Source organism: Megascapheus bottae, chromosome 15 (genome assembly GCF_031878675.1).
Source record: "Megascapheus bottae isolate mThoBot1 chromosome 15, mThoBot2.hap1, whole genome shotgun sequence".
Classification (NCBI taxonomy): Eukaryota; Metazoa; Chordata; class Mammalia; order Rodentia; family Geomyidae; genus Megascapheus; species Megascapheus bottae.
In genome coordinates, this window is record NC_143523.1 from 45,151,577 (window position 1) to 45,170,183 (window position 18,607).

The 18,607-nt window shown below is 39.2% G+C and overlaps 1 protein-coding gene across 3 annotated transcripts in view; it reads left to right on the forward strand.

Moving 5' to 3' along the window:
* Nucleotides 1-2,529: 2,529 nt before the first annotated feature.
* Nucleotides 2,530-18,607, forward strand: part of Mcu (mitochondrial calcium uniporter) — a 164,141-nt gene continuing 148,063 nt past the window's right edge. The window contains exons 1-3 of one of the 3 annotated variants that reach the window (XM_090346517.1): nucleotides 2,817-2,838; nucleotides 17,691-17,805; nucleotides 18,375-18,423. In XM_090346517.1, the coding sequence (XP_090202643.1) occupies nucleotides 18,397-18,423 (27 nt within the window). In that variant the 5' untranslated portion in view covers nucleotides 2,817-2,838; nucleotides 17,691-17,805; nucleotides 18,375-18,396. Of the gene's footprint in view, nucleotides 2,839-17,690; nucleotides 17,806-18,374; nucleotides 18,424-18,607 lie in introns of all 3 variants that reach the window. The other 2 variants (XM_090346518.1, XM_090346516.1) reach the window with 2 other exon arrangements.

Below are 18,607 nucleotides of genomic sequence, written 5' to 3' on the forward strand. Positions count from 1 at the left end.
TGACTAGTAATATGTTGTCCCATTATGTATCAAATGATTGCGTATGCCTTATATGGCTCTCAGAGCAAAACACCTTTGCTCCCAGAAATAATACTTTCTTATTTATTCTTCCAGAAATTACTGTCTAAATCACATATATTACTTTTTAAAGGATAATATATACTATTTTATTATTCTTTTTATTTTTATTTATTATTGTTGTTTACTTTTTGATACAGGGTCTCATTCTGCTTCCACCTCCTAAGTTCTGGGATTACAGGAGTGAGTTGCCATACGTGTAGGTTTTAGTGTATATATATATATATATAATATATATATATATATATATATACTTTACTTTTAGGGGTTAGGAAAGGACTATTCAAATGTAATTCATTTTTTAAAATGGTTGAATAATATTCTGGTATAAAGTCAATATTCTAATCAATTCAACTGGTTCTCTACTGGAAAATATTGACTTTTTCATTTCTTATGAAAACCTCTTTTGAAGGTTTTTTTCTTGTTGCTGTTATTTTCCGTCATTTATAATATTGTTTCTAGAATTATCAGCATGGTCTCTGGCATATAGGAGTTACTCATGATGTTCATTTTTGTAGGTATTAGGATTACTTTCTGTTGTTCTATTTATAATTTCTACTTCTCAGACTTGGCCAACCAACTCATAAATGCTCTTTGTAGCTATTCAAAGAGTTGACATTTTTTCGAAGTAATTGCTAAACTGTCATTATTAGAATCTGGCTTAGTTGGTATATCCTGAAATTACTCAGCCTACTTAAAGTGTATCAGTGTTGCCAGTTTGGTAGATAAAAGATGATACATTCTGGTAAATAGGCAGGGAGAAAGGTACAGTGTCATATTTGTGCACTTAAAAAAACAACTTAGTGTAGTTCTTTTGTAAATGCACAGTTCTAAATCTCAGCACTGAAGGATGTACTTTTTAATTTCCATACTTGGAAATATAGGGAAATTTTATTAAAGGGAAATTTTAGGGTGGAAGACAAGAACTTTGGCTTATATATGGATCTGGCAAAGACTTAGAAACAAAAACAAATTAAAATACATGGTGATGTGAGTTAGAAAATGTGAAGGGGTGAGAGGAAGGGGGAAATGGCAAAGCATCACTATGTATAAAATGCAGTAGGATAAATATAGATGCAGCTGTTGAATGGAGAGTTCATTCCTGAGTTCTCATATTTCACTTACAGGTTAATAAAGCTTTTATTTTTGGGAGGTGTAGTGAGTGGTATGAGGATCTTGCTTGGAAGCCAGTTCACCAACTTACTGTTTTGAGCTGAAGTGTAAAAATTAAACCTAAAGTACCATTTCATTTAGCTTTTTTCTTTTTCTTTAAGAAGAATATCATTAAAGCAAGTGATAACAATTTGTGAACGTTTAAAAAAAACCCAACTTTACCTAAAGCTATACTATACTTGTCACCTAAGGTTACACAACAAGTATATTTTCCAAAATTTGGAATAATCATTGTATTTGATTCTAAAACTTTTTTTTTAAACTGTAGATTAAGAAAAGGATATAAGGGGGTTGGGAGTTTGGCCTAGTGGTAGAGTGCTTGCCTAGCATGCATGAAGACCCAGGTTCAATTCCTTGGTACCACATACACAGAAAAAGCCAGGAATGGTACTGTGGTTCAAGTGGTAGAGCTCTAGGCTTGGGAAAGCCCAAGAACAGTACTCACACCTTGAGTTCAAGCCTCAGGACTGGCAAAAAAAGAAAAAAGAAAAGATATAGGAACTAGCCAACCAATTCATAATAATAAGTAGCATGGAAATCCTTCTCTAAGGAAATTCAAGAATCTCATATTCTTTCTTACACAGTATTTAAGGAGCCCTAAAGTGAGTATTTGAATATCTGAAATGGGCACAGTCTTGTTAATAATTCACTGTGAGCCTGGAGCGGTGGCTTATGCCTATAATTCTAGTTACTCAGGACGCTGAGATCTGAGGATTGTGGTTAAGGCCAGCCGGGGGACTAAAGTCTGTGAGACTCTAATTTCGAATTAACCACTAGAAAACAGGAAGTAGCACCGTGGCTCGAGGGGTAGGCTGGTAGCCTTGAGCTGAAGAGCTCAGGGACAGCGCCCAGGCCCAGAGTTCAAGCCCCACGACGAAAAAAAAAAAAATCACAGTGATTGAATGCACTCATTTTAGGACTTGAATATTGTAATAATTCTATCCTTCCTATCACTTCATGATGTATATTTACACTCAGCATATCCAAATACTACCGGTCATGAATGCAAACTCTGGGCACATCGTTTAGAGTTACAGCATACCAGTTAATGTTATCAATTTGGATGTTATCACTTGAAGCTCAACTTAGAATAAAGCTCTGCATACACATCTATTTCTCTCGTTAACACAGGTTTCTCCTTGGTGATAGTCTAATCGAACAAGTCATCTCTTACTGCTCTATTATGAGGTGCCGGGGTACCAATTACCAGTTCCCTAGAATTTGCTCGTAATTGACTATGTCCCATCATAGGTAACTCTGCAAGTGACAGGCGGCTTCCAGTGTGGTTCTCCCGCCCGTCGATTGGACTTTGCAGGAAGCCCCGCCTCAGCTTCTCATTCCTGTACGATGATTGGTCCTTTGTGGATGAATGGCACCTTTGTGCCCCGCCTGACAGCCGTCCGCTGCGCTGCCTCGGTCGGCGCCGTTTCCAGTTGAGAGATGGCGGCCGCCGCAGGTAGATCACTCCTGCTGCTTCTCTCCTCACGGGGCGGCGGCGGCGGGGGCGCCGGCGGCTGCGGAGCGCTGACTGTCGGCTGCTTCCCGGGGCTGAGCGTCAGCCGACATCGACAGCAACACCACCGGACGGTGAGCGAGCGGGCGGACGGTCGGGCGGGCAGGCGAGCGAGGCAGCGAGCGCGCCGGGCGGCTCCGGGGAGGGCGGGGCGGCGCTGGCGTGCGGGAGCCGCGGGCGGGCGTGCGGGCGTGCGGGCAGGCCGCCGGGCAGCGGGCGAGTTCCCTCAACTCCCCGCGGCGGCCGACGTGGCCCGGCCCCGGGGAGCCGCCGTGCCCTTCAGGCGCCTGCGGCGGCGACGGAGAAGGGCGGGCGGGCGGGCTGGCGGGCGGGAGGGTGGAAGCCCAGTGGAGGAGGAGGGGCGATGGCTGGGATGTGCCCGCCAGACTGGGGACACCGGGGCGGGGAAGGGACGGGACTTGAACCCCTCCCGGACCCGCCTCTGCGCTCAGTCCCTCCCTCTTCCCAAACCGTTCTGCCCCAAAGGTTCCCGAACTGACCCCGGGCGAGTTGTCCCCTTCTCTCCTCCTCCGCTGGGCAGGTTGGGGTGTCCCCGAGTTGCCGCGCTGGCCGGCTGCTGTGTGACTGGGGAGAGTGGCATTGCCACGCTGCCGGGGACTGTCCCTCCCCACCCCACCCCCAGAGCAAGCCCGGACCCCCGGCGGGGCCGCTTCCTCCCGCTCCCTTGGCCCTGAGGGGAGGGGCAAGAAGGAAAAATCAAACTTTGTCCCTATAAGTCTCTGACTTCCTGGTGTGTGGTGTGGTGTGGTGTGGTGTGGTGTGGTGTGGTGTGGTGTGGTGTGTGTGTGCTTCCATGAGATGAATGCTGCATTGCTTCAGGAGGCAAGCTCGCGCCCCTCGAGCCCTTCAAGGCTCCCGGGGGTCTTTTTGCAGGGCTGCTGTATCAGCTCGAACAAGGAAGGGTGTGCAGCTGGCACAGGAGAAGCGAATATGACAAGTTGTTCTCAGAGGCAGAGGTTTAGGTGGTTGTATTAACCAGTTGTTGCTGGGGTTTCATTGGCTGGCCGTGAAGGGAGTTTCTGTTTGAACAGCCTTGGGGTGGGTGCGGGGATAATGATTGGGGCTGGAAGGAAGGAAGGACAGAGAGAGGACAGATTTTTCTTTTTTCTCCTCCCCTTCTCCCCCCCCCCCCCAGTCGCAAGACATCAACTTGGCATGGAGTTCTTGACCTAACAAGTCAGCAGGTTCTCTTCCTCTGGACTTGGGAGACCCAAGTTGGTTTCTGGCCAACTCTTGAGAGAATGAGAGTAGATTTTATATCTTAAGGCCAAGTTGTATAGTGTGGTAATAAGTAGATCACTGCAGACAGTCTGATAGGAGAAACTAGTGCTTTGTGCTCTCAAGCACACACATCACCTGTCTTGTTCTGATGACAGAGGAATGGAGGGTTTCACAGAGGATACTGTGAAGCCTTTGATAACATGCTGGAGCTGTGAGAAGATGAAGAGGATGCTTTGCAAATGCAAGATAGTATTGCCATATTAGCCGTTGTTATGGACTCTTGTGAGAAAATTGTACTTTTTCATATTTGGCATACTGACATATTGCCTTGCTGAAGCTTCTGGGTGACAGCTGAGCTTTTCTATGTTCAGTGCAGATCTGCAGGTTTCATAGCCTCTGTTTATGTGTGTTCTCTCAAAAACATAAGGCTACCCTAAAGTCTTACAGCATTCTTATATTCCTCAATTATTTAAAGACTTCCAAGTTGTCTCTCTAGAGTTGTCTTCTGACTTCACAGTTTGTTTTTTTTTTAATAGTGTTTGGGTGTGGTATTTATGTAGCATTGAAATATTTGTGCTCCATGCATTTTCCACTTTGCGAATCCATGTTTTTGAGTGTCTTCCTTGTGGGGATATTTCACGCCAGTGTTCTTCTGTGCTATTCTAGTGTGGGTAAAAGTGCTCTGTTGAATTTATAACTGAAAACAATTAAAATAAAATGTTATTTCTGAAGGACAGAAGTGTTGTCATGGGAATGGTTACTTGAAAATGAACTTAGCATTTTAAGCTTTTTAAAAGAGTTGAATTATTTAAAATATGTGGATTTTTTCTTTAATTGCTCTGAACCTATCATGTATTATGGGTGCCTCCATCTGATATTTTATGATTCCTCACATGATACGCAGTTTGAAAGGTATCTTTTAGAGATGTAACTCTTTATATTTCATGTCTGAAATTGAGGCCCAAGCAGGGGAAAGATCTGGCCAGTATTACATAGCTATGTGTAAGTTTAGGATTCCTATGCTTCATAAATAATATGACTCCCACATTTTTATGTTTTTAATTGTAAACTGCAGTTGCTCTTTTACATCTGTTTTTTTTTCTGTATAAAATTTAACCAATTGTCTATTATTAAATTATTTGTATTTCAAAACCCCTGGGTGGAAATTCTGTAAATAGATGTGATTTGAGGCACACATATTAGATGCATGTGGAACAAACAGTTTGCCAAAAAGAATAGATGTTCTTCTAAAGGTTTAGGAAAGGCACTGGAGGTGCATCTTGCATCGGGGACATCCTGTGTATGTGCAGCAGATGGCAGTCTGCTTTGGACTGGCTCACTAGTTTGACTTTTGTTCAGCTGTAGTAGGTATGGCAAATGAGTGTTGCTTTTTTTTTTTTTCTCCAGTCATCTTTTAGTTGTTATTATTGTTTGTTGTGGTGTAGCCCAGGCTGATCTGGAACTCAGGTCTTCTATCTCCTGTTTGGATTGCAGATGTGTGACACCACCCTTGGCTAAGAGTTATCTTCTTGTTGAACTACATCATTACAAGTTAGGAGATTAAGTCCAAAGTAGTACAGTAATTCAGGCAACTGATAATTATGCAGTTGTGCATTTACAGTTGTAAACATAACTTCCCTCCATTTTCACAACTTTTTGGGGGGCTGCCCTTTGCCTTCTGCTTCAGCCTCTTGAGTAGCTGAAACTACTGGTGTGCACCAATGCACCTGGCTATAAAACAGCTGTCAACTGGATAGGAATAAATATACAAGTGGGTTTTTTTTTCAGTATTTTTAGCACCATATCATATAAAGTTTCCTTCCCTGTGTAATGAGCCAGATACTTTTTCTAGCTTGTGACTGTAATTAAAACTCATGTAAAATATTTGTGGCCTGCCTTTCTGTATGTTTAGTACAGGTAGCTGCTGTTATTGAGGATGATTCTTTCAGGTAGAAACTGGCTTTTTTTGTGGGCTGTGTGATTTCTTTGCTAAATTGAACTGTCTCATCTTGAGTATGACAGTCTGAGTATTGGCCATTTTTCATGGTCAGTGGCTGTGCTGAATTACTAAATCTTATTTAAGTTTATCATTGTACTGTTAAGTTTTGTGGCTGTTCTTCCTTACACATTGCATTTCCTTGGTAGGAATGACACTATTTCAGCTTAGCCTGAAAATGTTAACATCATTAATATTTTAAGCGTCTATTTTTTTTTCTTTTTGCCAGTCTTAGGATTTGAACTCAGGGGTTGGGCACTGTCCATGAGCTTTCTCAGGGTAGAGCTTTGCTCTACTACCTGAGCCATAGTACCACCTCCAACTTTTGTTTATGTTGATTCTGAGGAATCAAACCTAGGGCTTCGTGTATACTAGGCGAGCACTTTACCACGAGGCTATACTCCAAGCCCCCATTTTTTTTTTTTTTTTTGATGGACAGACTCTCATTGTTTAGCCCAGACTGGACTGGAATTCACCATTCTCCTGCCTCAGTCTTCCTAATGCTAGGATTATAGGCTTGTGCTACAATGTTGGGTTTTAGGCCTTGTTCTTTTTTTTTTTTTTTTTTTTTGCCAGTCCTGGGGCTTGAACTCAGGGCCTAGGCATTGTCCCTGAGCTTCTTTTGAGCAATCGAACCCAGGGCTTTGTGCATGCTAGGCCCCAGGCCTTGTTCTTTAATTCACCTTTGCATAATCTGGCCTGTTTTTCCTTTGCTAGATTTCCTCCAGCACAAATATTACACTGTACTCAAATCAGTCTTTATACTGCCCCCTGAATGTCATACACATACATATGTATTAAACTTCTGTGCAATTTTGCAGCTAAATTTTAGCCTTAATCACACCTCTCATGTCTAAGGTGTATCTCTTTAGTGTAGAGATTTTGACCTATCAAAAGTCCTTACTTCATAGACCGAATGGAAACTGAAGGAAGTAACTTGTTATATTTGTGGCAAATCATAGACCTAGGATTAAAATTTCTTTAAAAGGAGATGGGTCCAAGAAGTCATGATTTGTTATCTTCAGCACAGAGAACTATGACTGGTCATGTACTCTAAACCTTTCATTTGAGGGCACCTTATCTTACTATGTAAGGTAAAGATTTCTAATACCTTATTACCCCCTCACCCCTTTAATAGCTCGTTGCTTAGGTAGACATAGTTGAGTGTTTTTTAAGCTTGCTATCTCCCAGTGATACCCTTTGTTTATAGTCATATCTCTTTATTGACATATTGAATTGTATTAACATCAATGTGGATTGATATAAAGAATTGGCACCATTGGATTAGCTCTATAATAGTCACTGGTTTTCTCTTCATAGTCATCAAATGTATGACAATTACCCAAGCATATATTACTATGAATATATGCTTGAATCAGAATCAGAATCTGTTGTTTTATTCTAATAATAGGATTTTGAGGATCCTGGATAAATAAGTTTAGAACAGAGCTTTCTTTTTTTTTAGGAAATAGTAATCTTTTTATTCATAACAAAATCTTGCTGATTTTTAAATCCATAAAGTATTTTAGTGAATAAACTTAGGTTTACTTAACAAACTCAGATTATTTGAACTTTCCTAAATCCCTAGAACTCTATGTTTTATGCAGATTATAAACTCCAAGAGGAAATCTGAAGAGAATATGCAGCACCAAGAATGATAGTCAAAGACAATAATATAGCAGCTACACATGTTTTGTTTTGAAGTGTCCTGTCAGTGCTTTTGCAATAGCACTTCATTGATACCATTATCTGAATAACAGCCTGGCTTTGTACTAAATTAGACTTTCTTAAAAATTACAGCTTGTTTTCTTGTGATAAAGATCAAAATTTCCTTTTAGTATTTCAGATTATCTTCTCAACATAAAGTTCAGCTTAATTTTTTTTCTTAATTTGACTGATTAGTGCCAAACCAGGGCTCATGGCTATATTGGAATTGGAATACCATATTATTAGGAAAGCTAAGATATTAACATGTGCTTCAAACAGTCCTGACTTAAAGATCAAAAATACTTGTTGATGAGGCATGAGGGCCAGAGTGATGAAACATTCTGATGGCCACCATAGGGGCCTAGCAAGTTTATGCAGAGTTGGAAATGAGTTGCATATGTTCTGATTTATTTGTGTAGTTCTTTTCCTACTAAACAAAAAGTTCTATATTTCATTTTAAACAATTAGGATTGGTTTTTAAATGTATGGAAATAGGTTAAAATCCTTAAAGAAAGTAGCTAAATTCAACTTTGATTAAGTATTCTGCAATATAGATCAAACTTGACATGTGTTAAAGTCTGTCCTCTGCAGGTTGCAAACAAATGGGAACTAATCCATTTATTTATTTTATTGCTCTTTGTTAAATGCTTGCAGAAGTAGTGTAAAAATGGAAGTTGACATCAAGCAAATTAATTTTAATGTTTAGTGACTTATTGGCCAATAAACTCTGTATAGGTTTAAATCTTTTATGTTGATAAAGATATAACTTGATAAATTACATCACCAGCTGGAACTAATCAGATGCTCAAGCTAAACTTTTTCAAATGCGGTTCTGGAATGACTGGATATGGTGACATCACATTTTGGCCTTTCTTAACAAATATGAGCCTTTTCTAAGGGTTTAAAAAATAACTATAATTATATAATAGTCCAGAATGGGGTCTTTACCTTTTCATGTGTTGCTCTAAAGTTTTATTTTTATGCATTTTTTCTTGCTTGCTGTTTATTGCCTGTTATATCATTTGGAGGGTACTTGTAGTAATCACTACAGAATTGTAGAGGAGCCCCTTAAGGTTGAGACGATCCCAAGGAAATATCAGAAATATATATATATTGCTTTATAAGTGGTGTTATAGTTATTTAATAAGGATATTAATATCTGCTTTAACATGTAGGTCAGAGAAAGTTAATGTGACTGATAATTAGTCAACTAACAAGAGAACAAATAGATTAGCTCAGACTGCCTGCCCTCCAGAAGTAGAGAAGTAGACCTAGAAGAAAGCATCTAAGATTTGAGGTTATTTATTACTTTCATTCTCACCATTTACCATAGAAGAGGTATTATTATCCCTGTTTTATAGATGAGGAAATTGAAGGTGAGATAGATTCATTTGTTCCTAAGTGTCATGAACTATTTTAGTGCTAAGGATGCAAAGATAGGCAGGACAATGTTTTGGATTTAAGCCTAGAACTAAAGCTATGAGTGTGAGTCAGTGAGTTCCCTCTTCCTCTTGAGACATGCTCCTTTCTAAGCACCCACTGCAGTTTTCTTTCAAGAGATTTCTAAGTTTTTCCTCCTGACTACATTTCTTAAATTATCCCCTTCTTCACCAGGCATTACCTTAGTTTAAAATATTTACCTCCTGCAGATGTTGGTAATTCAATTTGACCACTAGCATCCCCAAAAAACTGATAATGAGTATTGCTTCTTATAGGATAGTTTGTATTATTTTTAGTGTGCTCCATAACAAGCTTTGGGCAAAAAATAAATGAAATAGAAAATGAAGACCTAGAAAGTTTTAAGATAAACTAGAGCCATTCAGAAAAGTTTATGGAACTCATTCTTTTGTGAGACACTGGGTGAAGAGAGATCCCCTTGGTGGTCCTAAGAGTTCACAGTCTGGCTATGAGACATTGCACAAACACATTTCATTGCCTCTGTCTATCTTTTTCTCCTCCCCACTCTACCTCTCTCCCTCCCTCCCCTCTCTCCCCTCTCTCTCTTTTCCTCTCTCTCTCTTTTGCCAGTCATGGGCTTGAGCTCAGGGCCTGAGCCCTGTCCTTGGGCTTTCTCAAATCTAGAGCTCTACCACTTGCTCCACAGCACCACTTCTGACTTTTTCTAAGTATGTGGTACTGAGGAATTGAACCCGGGTCTTTGTGCATGCGAGGCAAGCACTCTACTACTAGGCTAAACTCTCGGCCTTGCATTGCTTCTCTTAAAAATGTTTGTTTGGAGGCAGGGAGTGTATCCTAGTGGTAGAGTGCTTGCCTAGCATGCATGAAGCCCATGGTTTGATTTCTTGGTAGCACATACACAGAAAAAGCCAGAAATGGTGCTGTGGGTTGGTGGTGCAGAAGGCCTTAAAAGGCCTACCCTGAGCTGAACATCGAGACTGTGCAGTGAATAGGGATTGGAAACATATGGTTGGTTGTGTTGTAAGTAGCACCATGATCCACCATGACAGTGTGAGGGAGTAAAAGTATTTTGAGAAACACAGAGTATAGACAAGAATAGTTGGAGATAAATATTTATCAAGTATACCAGGTGTCAGGCACTTTATATTGTTTAACTTTTGTGTTGCACTACATTGTGAATACTGCTATTCTTATTTTGCATATAGTGAAACAGAGTTACCTCATCTTGATAACTGATTCACCTAAGATCTTAGATGGTAAGTGACACACACAGTATATAAGGATCACAAAAGAACACATAGCACACCTGGCATATCAATCCAAACAATTTAGCTCCAGAGCCCGCTTCTTAACCCTTGTACTGTGTGGGAAGAATGGTGTGGTAAAGGGACTTTTGAAGGAATTTTTTTTTTAAATCTCAAACATGGGATTTTCTTTGTTTTGCCAGTCCTGGGGCTTGAACTCAGGACCTGGGCACTGTCCTTGGGCTTTCTCAAGCCTAGCGTTCTACCACTTGAGCCACAGTACCACTTCTGGCTTTTTCTGTGTATGTGGAACAGAGAAATTAAACCTAGGGCTTTGTGCCTTCTAGGCGAGCACTCAATCAGTAGGCTATGCTACCCGCCCCAAACATACATGATTTCTATTCAGTTTGGTGGAGACCCCTTAAAATTTGCAACTTCAACTAACAGTTGAAAAAATAATGTTCATAAGTAGCCAAACTGGTGAAGAATTTGAATTACTTGATCAGGTCTGTGCCTTTTGGTAGCTTATAGTGTCAGGCGTGGCGCGCATGTGTGTGTGTGTGTGTGTGTGTGTGTGTGTGTGTGTGTGTGTGTGTTGTGGGGAGAGTGGGGGGAGGAGGAGAGTAGAGAGGACAGAAGAGATCAGAGAAGAAGAGGTTGAATGAAGACATTATCAGAGGGTACAGAGGACTAGGAAGAGATCAGAAGTACAACTCATAATCCATATCGAGCCATAAAGCCCTTATCTCTTAGCTAGTGGCAGGTAAAAGAAAGGGCAGTTCAGCTCAAAGTCTAACTTTGTTACTCAGATTCTGAAGCTTTCTTTCTTTTTTTTTTCCAATTCTGGGCTTGAGCTCAGGGCCTGAGCACTGTCCTTGGGCTTTCTCAAGGGTAGAGCTCTACCACAGCACCACTTCCAGATTTTTCTATGTATGTGGTATCAAGGAAACGAAACCGGGTCTTTGTGCTTGCTAGGCAAGCACTCTACCACTAGGCCAAACTCCTGGCCTGAAGAATTATTTCTTGATCTCCTTTGGTGTGTTTCTTTTCTAATAAAAAGATATGTTTTTTATTATTATGAAGATGTTTACAGAGATTACCATTTCGTAAGTCAGGTAATGAATATATTTCTTTTTTTGGACAGTGTCACCTCTTCCTTTGCTTTTCCCTATATCCTCTCTCATCCCTGCCCACAAGTTGCATAGTTCATTTTCTACATAGTATATACTGAATAGTGTAATTGCATTTGTTCACACCTCCTCACTCCCTTTCTGCTTGACGTGTGCCTTTTTAGTCATGTTGAATATGTTTTTTGTTGTCTTTTTTTCTGTGCCTGTATTTTTGCTTTAAAAATGTGCTGTTGTGCTCTTAAGTGATTTAAAATTTTACATATAAAATCAAATGCCCAAATGTACCCACCTCCTCCTTTCCCCATAGAGTCTAGGAGATTTGCACAGCAGTTTTATAATGTACCACAGTGTGAAAGGCATTCAGCACGTCTTTGTAGAAGATTGTGTTCTATATATTATACCTTTCCAAAGCTTTCTGCAGAAAATTTTAATATTATGGTTATTTTCCATGGATTCATTCTCTTTAACTTACTATTTTTGTAATATGATTTTGTAAAGAGCTCTTTAATGACCTTAACTTGTTTTTGATTCTCCATAGGGACCATTGGGCATTATGTGATAATGGTCTTATTCTTTTTTTTTTTTTTTGCCAGTCCAGGGCCTGAGCACTGTCCTTGGACTTTCTCAAGGCTAGAGCTATACCACTTGAGCCTCAGCACCATTTCCGGCTTTCTTCTATGTATGTGGTACTGAGGATCGAATTTGGGTCTTCGTGCATGCTAGGCAAGCACTCTACCACTAGGCCAAACTCCTGGCCCTAAAGGACTTTTAACTCTAAGTCAAGTTTTTGTTTGTTTTTGTAGTATTTGAACTTGGCCCTGGCTTGCTCACTCAGCTGATGCTCTTACTATTTGAGCCACCCCTCCAAGCCTGCTTTTTGTTAATTATTTTGGAGATGAAATCTAGCAGACTAGCCTTGGAGTATCATCCTTTAGATCTCACCTTCCTAAACTAAGATTATACCCATGAGTGAGCAGCACCAGGCTTTGTTTCATTTTTATATACCATTCTACAAGTAACTTATTTTGGAGTGGCTTGTCTAACATCACAAACCTGGTATCATATTATTCTCCAAGTATCAAGAGCTTGAAATGAAGGTATCAGTCTTCAGTCCCTTTTCAGAGTCGTTTTGAAAGTACTTTTGGCATTTGAAGCCATTTGTCCTGTATATTAATTCAATAGTTCATTATATTTCTTTCTCTTTTTCTTTCCTTTTTTTTTTTTTTTTTTAAAATTCACATCCATTGAGGGAGTGGTGGGTTGGGAGAAGGTACAAATCGTTAAGGTTGGAGTGTTGAAATAAGATGGGATTGCATAGTAAGTTAATTCTAAGTTGTGATCTGCCAGCCTGAAACCGAAAATGCTTCTGTTTCCCTTTATAGTTCCACTTCTGGATTCCTTAGTAAGTGATTCCTTAGTAAGTGATTAGTCACCAATGGTATTAATGTATTCATAGTACTTATGGACCATAAGTTCTTCCTACTAGTTCAGTGACTGGAGCTTCATAGGGTTTTAAGAACAGACAACCAGTCACTATTGAATGGATGGGAGTCAATTAGTTAAACTGTCCTATAAACCATTGTCTACATCCTTTAAAACTGGAGAAAATACAGCTGTAGATATCTTGTTATCTGTGCTAATATACTACAGAGATGAAGATCACAGAAATGTGAGGGAAGGATAACTTTTGATTTAGACAATGCTAATAATTTTTTTTTTTTGGCCAGTCCTCGGGCCTGAACACTGTCCTTGGACACTTCTTGCTCAAGGCTAGTGCTCTGCTATTTGAGTCACAGCACCACTTTTGGCTTTTTCTGAGTATGTGGCACCCAGGAATCGAACCCAGGGCTTTGTACATGCTAAGCAAGTACTCTACCACTAGGCTTCACTCCTGGCCAATGCTAATAATCTTAAAAGCATTCACACAATGCAGAAACAAACAGGAATATGTCACTTTAAGATGTTATTTTCATTAGTTCATTTTCATTAGCTCTTGCCAGCATGTGTGAGGCCATGGGTTCTATTACCAAAAGTTCCCATAAATTGGTACAGTGATGTCTATTCAGCATGTACTGGGAGTTGGGCAGTGTTGGTCATTGTGGAAGAGAGAAAGGAACTATTTGAAGAGGTGCTGGCAACTCTAGATCATACACACACTTCTAAAGATGACAGAATTTTGGAGATGTTTGTTTTGGAGCTGACCTGCATTTCCATTCTGCCCCCACTGTATCCTGCCTCTTTTGCACAGCCAGAATTCTACTAGCTGCCATGAGCAACATTGTGGCAAGTGGCTAACTATGATTAAAAAACAAAACCAAACCATATTTTTTATTTTAAAAAATAATACAAGTATCAGAACATCAGAACACTTTAAGGAAGTATTTAAAGATAGACTGGAGTGTAAGTAGGAAAAACATAATGAAAAGATTTAGGTGGAATTCCTTTTTTTTTTTTTTTAAACAGAAGAGTACTATGTCTCGATCTGTCAGTTTTCTCTTGCCCTCTTTTCCCTGATGCTACCGAATCAACAGCAAAAATTTATTTTTTAGTCACAAACTGTTGGTTTTGCTCTTTTTTTTTGGAGATGCCAGTGTTATTCATGCATTATTGGTATTTTGTTGTTTTAATCTTCATTTTAGTCTCCTTTTAACTTCAAAGAAAACAAAAATCTCTAAAAAGTTCAGCTGTAACCTAATTATGAAAGCATAATTTTGTCTAAGCATATTTGGTAGCAAAAAAATAGAACTTCAGTATAATAAGTTAAAAGTTTCTGGAATATTGATCTATTTAATGGAGAGCTGAACTCTAGTCAGTGCTTTCTTTCATTTTAGTATCTCATTCTGCATTGGTCTTTGATTCAAGATGAATTCAAGTTCTTAGCATGACTATGTACCACAGAGTTGGATGAGTTTTAAATATATATTGGCTTTCTTTTTAATGATTGCTAGAGCTTTTAGCAATAAGGGGGGAAGAATAGAAGAGAACTAGAATAGATTTCTTGTCAAAAATGAGTATTCTGGTAAGATTAAAAGTAGAGACAAGCTGAAGCCTTGAGTTATGGACTCTTAAGTTTATATCACAACCAATGTTGGAAATTCACAGCACTAGGGTAAAGAAGACAGAAGAGACTACTGCTAAGCCAGCTCCAGCCAAGCCTGTCCCGAAGGCCACTCTTTCACCCTCTAGAGAGACTTTCAGGGACAGGAAATTACATTCATTAACAGGAGAACACCTTTTCTTTTAAGTTACAGAGTATCTCATGTTCATAAAACGAGTGGAGTAACATATTATATTTCCTTTTGTGGCCTGTAAGTATCCTTCCTTAGTCCTAACTGCTTTTTTCATTCCCCAAAGTAGGATCATCTGAAATTTAGGTGTTTACCCTACATGTGTGTATTTTTTTCCTGCATGACTATGTATTTGTGACGAGTTTTGTTGTTTTGTGTTTTGGTTTTGCTGATCCTGGGGCTTGAACTCAGGGGCTAGGCACTGTCATCTGCATTTTTGCTCAAGGTTGGTGCTCTATCCCTTGAACCACAGCTCAGCTTCTGGCTTTTTGGTTGATTGTAGATCTTTGCTTGCCTGCGTTGGCTTTGAACCTCAATCTTTAGATCTCAGCCTCTGGAGTAGCTCCTCTGTGATTCTTATATAATATTACAAGCATGTGCTAAATATTTATTTACCCGATATTACACTGTATCCTTCAGCATTTTTTTTCATAATGCTTTAAATTGAAAGATGTGGTTCTGGTTCATTTGTTTTTAGCTACATTGTGGCATTTATGCCTATTTCATTTATTTAATCATTGTGATGACCGAGTCTCTTTTAGCTGAGTATTTTGAGGGATAGCAAAGAGGAATCTGTTACTATTTTTAAAGTTAGATTAGGAATGTTATTTTGACTTTCAAACCAATTTCCTTTTTTGGTGTGCAGTGTTCTCGTTTATCATTCCTGGGAAAACCCTTTGTACTTCCCCAAGGAAGGCAGAAAAGGGTAACATTTCACTACACAGAGTAACATGTGCAAATGCAGAACAGTATCTGCTGGAATAAGGTGAGGTGAGCTCAGGAGAGATTGAGCTGCAGCAGCAAAGACACACTAAATCTACTGAGATGTTCAGAGGTTTCTCAATGGAAACATGCTAGTATTAATTCATTGTTTTTTCCTATGTGTTTTGAATTAACTGCAGTTTGGAGGCTGCTTTATTTTGTAAGAACGTATGGTTCCTTTAATTTTTTTTTTTTAAAGACTGCTCTTAAATTGTCATGGTTTTTTGGAGGAAGCCAAAGAAAAATGTTTAAAACAAAGATACTTCTTTTTGAAGTTGGTGTGAAATAAATATTTGTTTTAATAATAAAGTTTATGTATTAAACCATGTATATTCTCATTTTGTAATTATTGCTTATTCATTTTGGTTGTACTGGGGTTTGAACTTTGGGCTTCTAGGTTAGTGCTCTTCTACTTGAATCATACCTTGTCCCCCCCCCCAGCCCTGCCTTGTTTTCATTATTTTTTCATAAGTTCTTGCACTTCTGGCTAGGGTTGGTCACACACTGTTTTCCTCCAACATATGCCTCCCAAGTGGCTCAGATTACATATGTGTGCTCACTATGCCTGGCTTGTTTCTTGAGATCCTACTTTTTGCCTGGTTGGTCTCAATCTCCACCTACTGAATAGTATAGTCATTATTTAAAAAACAAACTGCCAAGTTTTTACATTTTTACTTTTGTGTTCTGCATCTTTTTTTTTCTCTTTCATTTGCAGTAACCTTGATAATGGTTTGAGATACAGTGCAGAACTTCATTCAGATTGTCCCTCCAAATGACTTGGTATATAGTGCATTAACTAGAAATGCTGATGCAGCAAGGGAAGCACTAATAAATGGAATGTTTTCCAGGGAGGATAGCTAAATCCAGGCAAGCCCCAGCCAAAACTGAGAAGAAAATGTTATAGGCACTTAAGACATAGTTTGGCCAGATTTGCTATTAACAATGAATATCTCATTCTAATTAAATTAATTGGGGTTTGGGATTTTCTGTTAAAAAAGAATGATTAATTTTAAGCATATTAAAATTAAGGATTATGCAATAATTCTCATTTGGCTAAAACTGATTATCTTTGCCTTTTTTACTTGATAGATTCCAGAGTCTCAAGAGTGATTAAACTTATCTGCATGTTTCTTTCTCTCATGGTTCTAGTGATTGGGTGAAGAATGGACCTCTAGTAAAGAAATAGGTCCCTCACCCAGCAATGATTAGATGGAAGGGACAAAATGAATAAGACAGTGAAGAATTTAGATTCATTCCCCCCCCCCATTGCTCTTTTTCTGCTAACACATTTTTTTTGGGGGGGGGCTGGTCCTGGGGCTTCAACTTAGGGTCTGGACACTGTCCTTGAGCTTTCTCAAGGCTAGTGTTCTACCACTTGAGCCACAGCACCACTTTGGGCCTTTTCTGTGTATGTGGTACCAAGGAATCAAACCCAGGGCTTTGTGCATGCTAGGCAAGCACTCTACCACTAGGCCATACTACCAACCCCAACACATTTTTTTTTTTAATTTACTCACATGCAGTAAGTATAGTATGTGGGGTGATGAGGTGAAGGTGTGTGAAAGACCTCTTTTTACTCCTCTTGTTCTTGATTTCTAGTAACCTCCCGCCATAGTCAGATAAACCTCTAGTCCAGAGAGCTGTGTGGCTAGGCAAATGAATTGGATTTTTTTCCCTGTGTGAATCAAGATTTCTGAGTTACCTAAGTGAACCTGGGTAGCCTAAAAATTCCCGTTATCAGAATTCCCTTAATTAAAAATAAGTTCATATTTTCTCAGTATTAAAAATATATCCTGGAAATATAGAGATAGGGTGAAAGATTTTCTCCCTTCTTTAAAAATATTTTAATAAGTATTAGTTTATGAGCTGTTGCTTTATTTTCTGTTTGTACTTCTGTTTCGGCTTACCATTTCCAGAGACATAAATAAAATATTTCAAAGTTTTCCACGATTAGTCTGCATTTATTCTTACTTTAACATTTAGTATTCTTTTTAAAAGTTCCCTCTTGTCCTAGGGGTCACTAGTAAATGGTAGCCAAGACTATCTTGCTGAGGTCTTTTCAGCTTTGGCCAATACCCTTGTTAGGCTCAGGGGGGACTTTACTTTTGACATTGACTTTACTTTTTTCTGTTCTTTTAGGTCTTTCACTACCTTTCCTACAGTGCTTGGCAAGATATCGTTTCTACTTCCCCTCCATGTACCATGCCAGTGACATCTTAGCTGCCAGAGTGTGGAGCTGGCCTGTGGGAGTCAAGTAAGTGCCTTTTTTACTATTTGGCATGGTTTTTGCTTTCTTTGCAAAGCCATGTGGAAAAACTTAAGATTAGTTTTTAAAAAGGCACTTGCTTGATTCTTGTGGGCCAACTCTTTGCTCCAGCCTGCTGTGGAACACCTGGTAGCTAACCTAGGGCTGAATTCAATTAGATTTTTATCACAGAATGGCTCATTTGTGCTAGGTGGACCTGAAAGATCTTGGCCCGAGCATTCATACTGCACCTGTCCCATCCCAAGCAGTATGTTACCTTGGAAGTAAACAGAATGACCAAAGGCCCAAAAGTCTAAACAACTGGGTTATATTAAATCAGAATCACTCTTCAAGGGAAGCCAGTAACCTCAACATTTGTCTTAACTGTTTGTCTTCAGTATGGAAGAAATCATGATTGACATTGATCAGGTTTGGGTTTTTATGTTTGCTGCTAAAGTTGCTAAAACCATTATTTTACTTTTGCAGGTCATCTTGTAATGTTGCCTATGTAAATTAACACATCCCTTGTTATATCATAACAACCATGTAAGGGAGAGTGTTTTCCTGCTCTGTCTTAGGTATTGGTGATGTGACCTGTTCATGCAGGGGAAACTTGAACATTCACAGGTATGTGAAGATCATGATTCACAAACATTTTTCTCCCTGAAAACAAACCAACTTATTTTAGTGTGAACTTGTGATATGGTTTTAGAAAATTTATCTTTCAAGTAGGTTTTTCTACCCCCTATTTTAATAGAACAGGATTGGCCATGTGTATCCTGGACTGCTGCATATTTATATAAATAAAAGT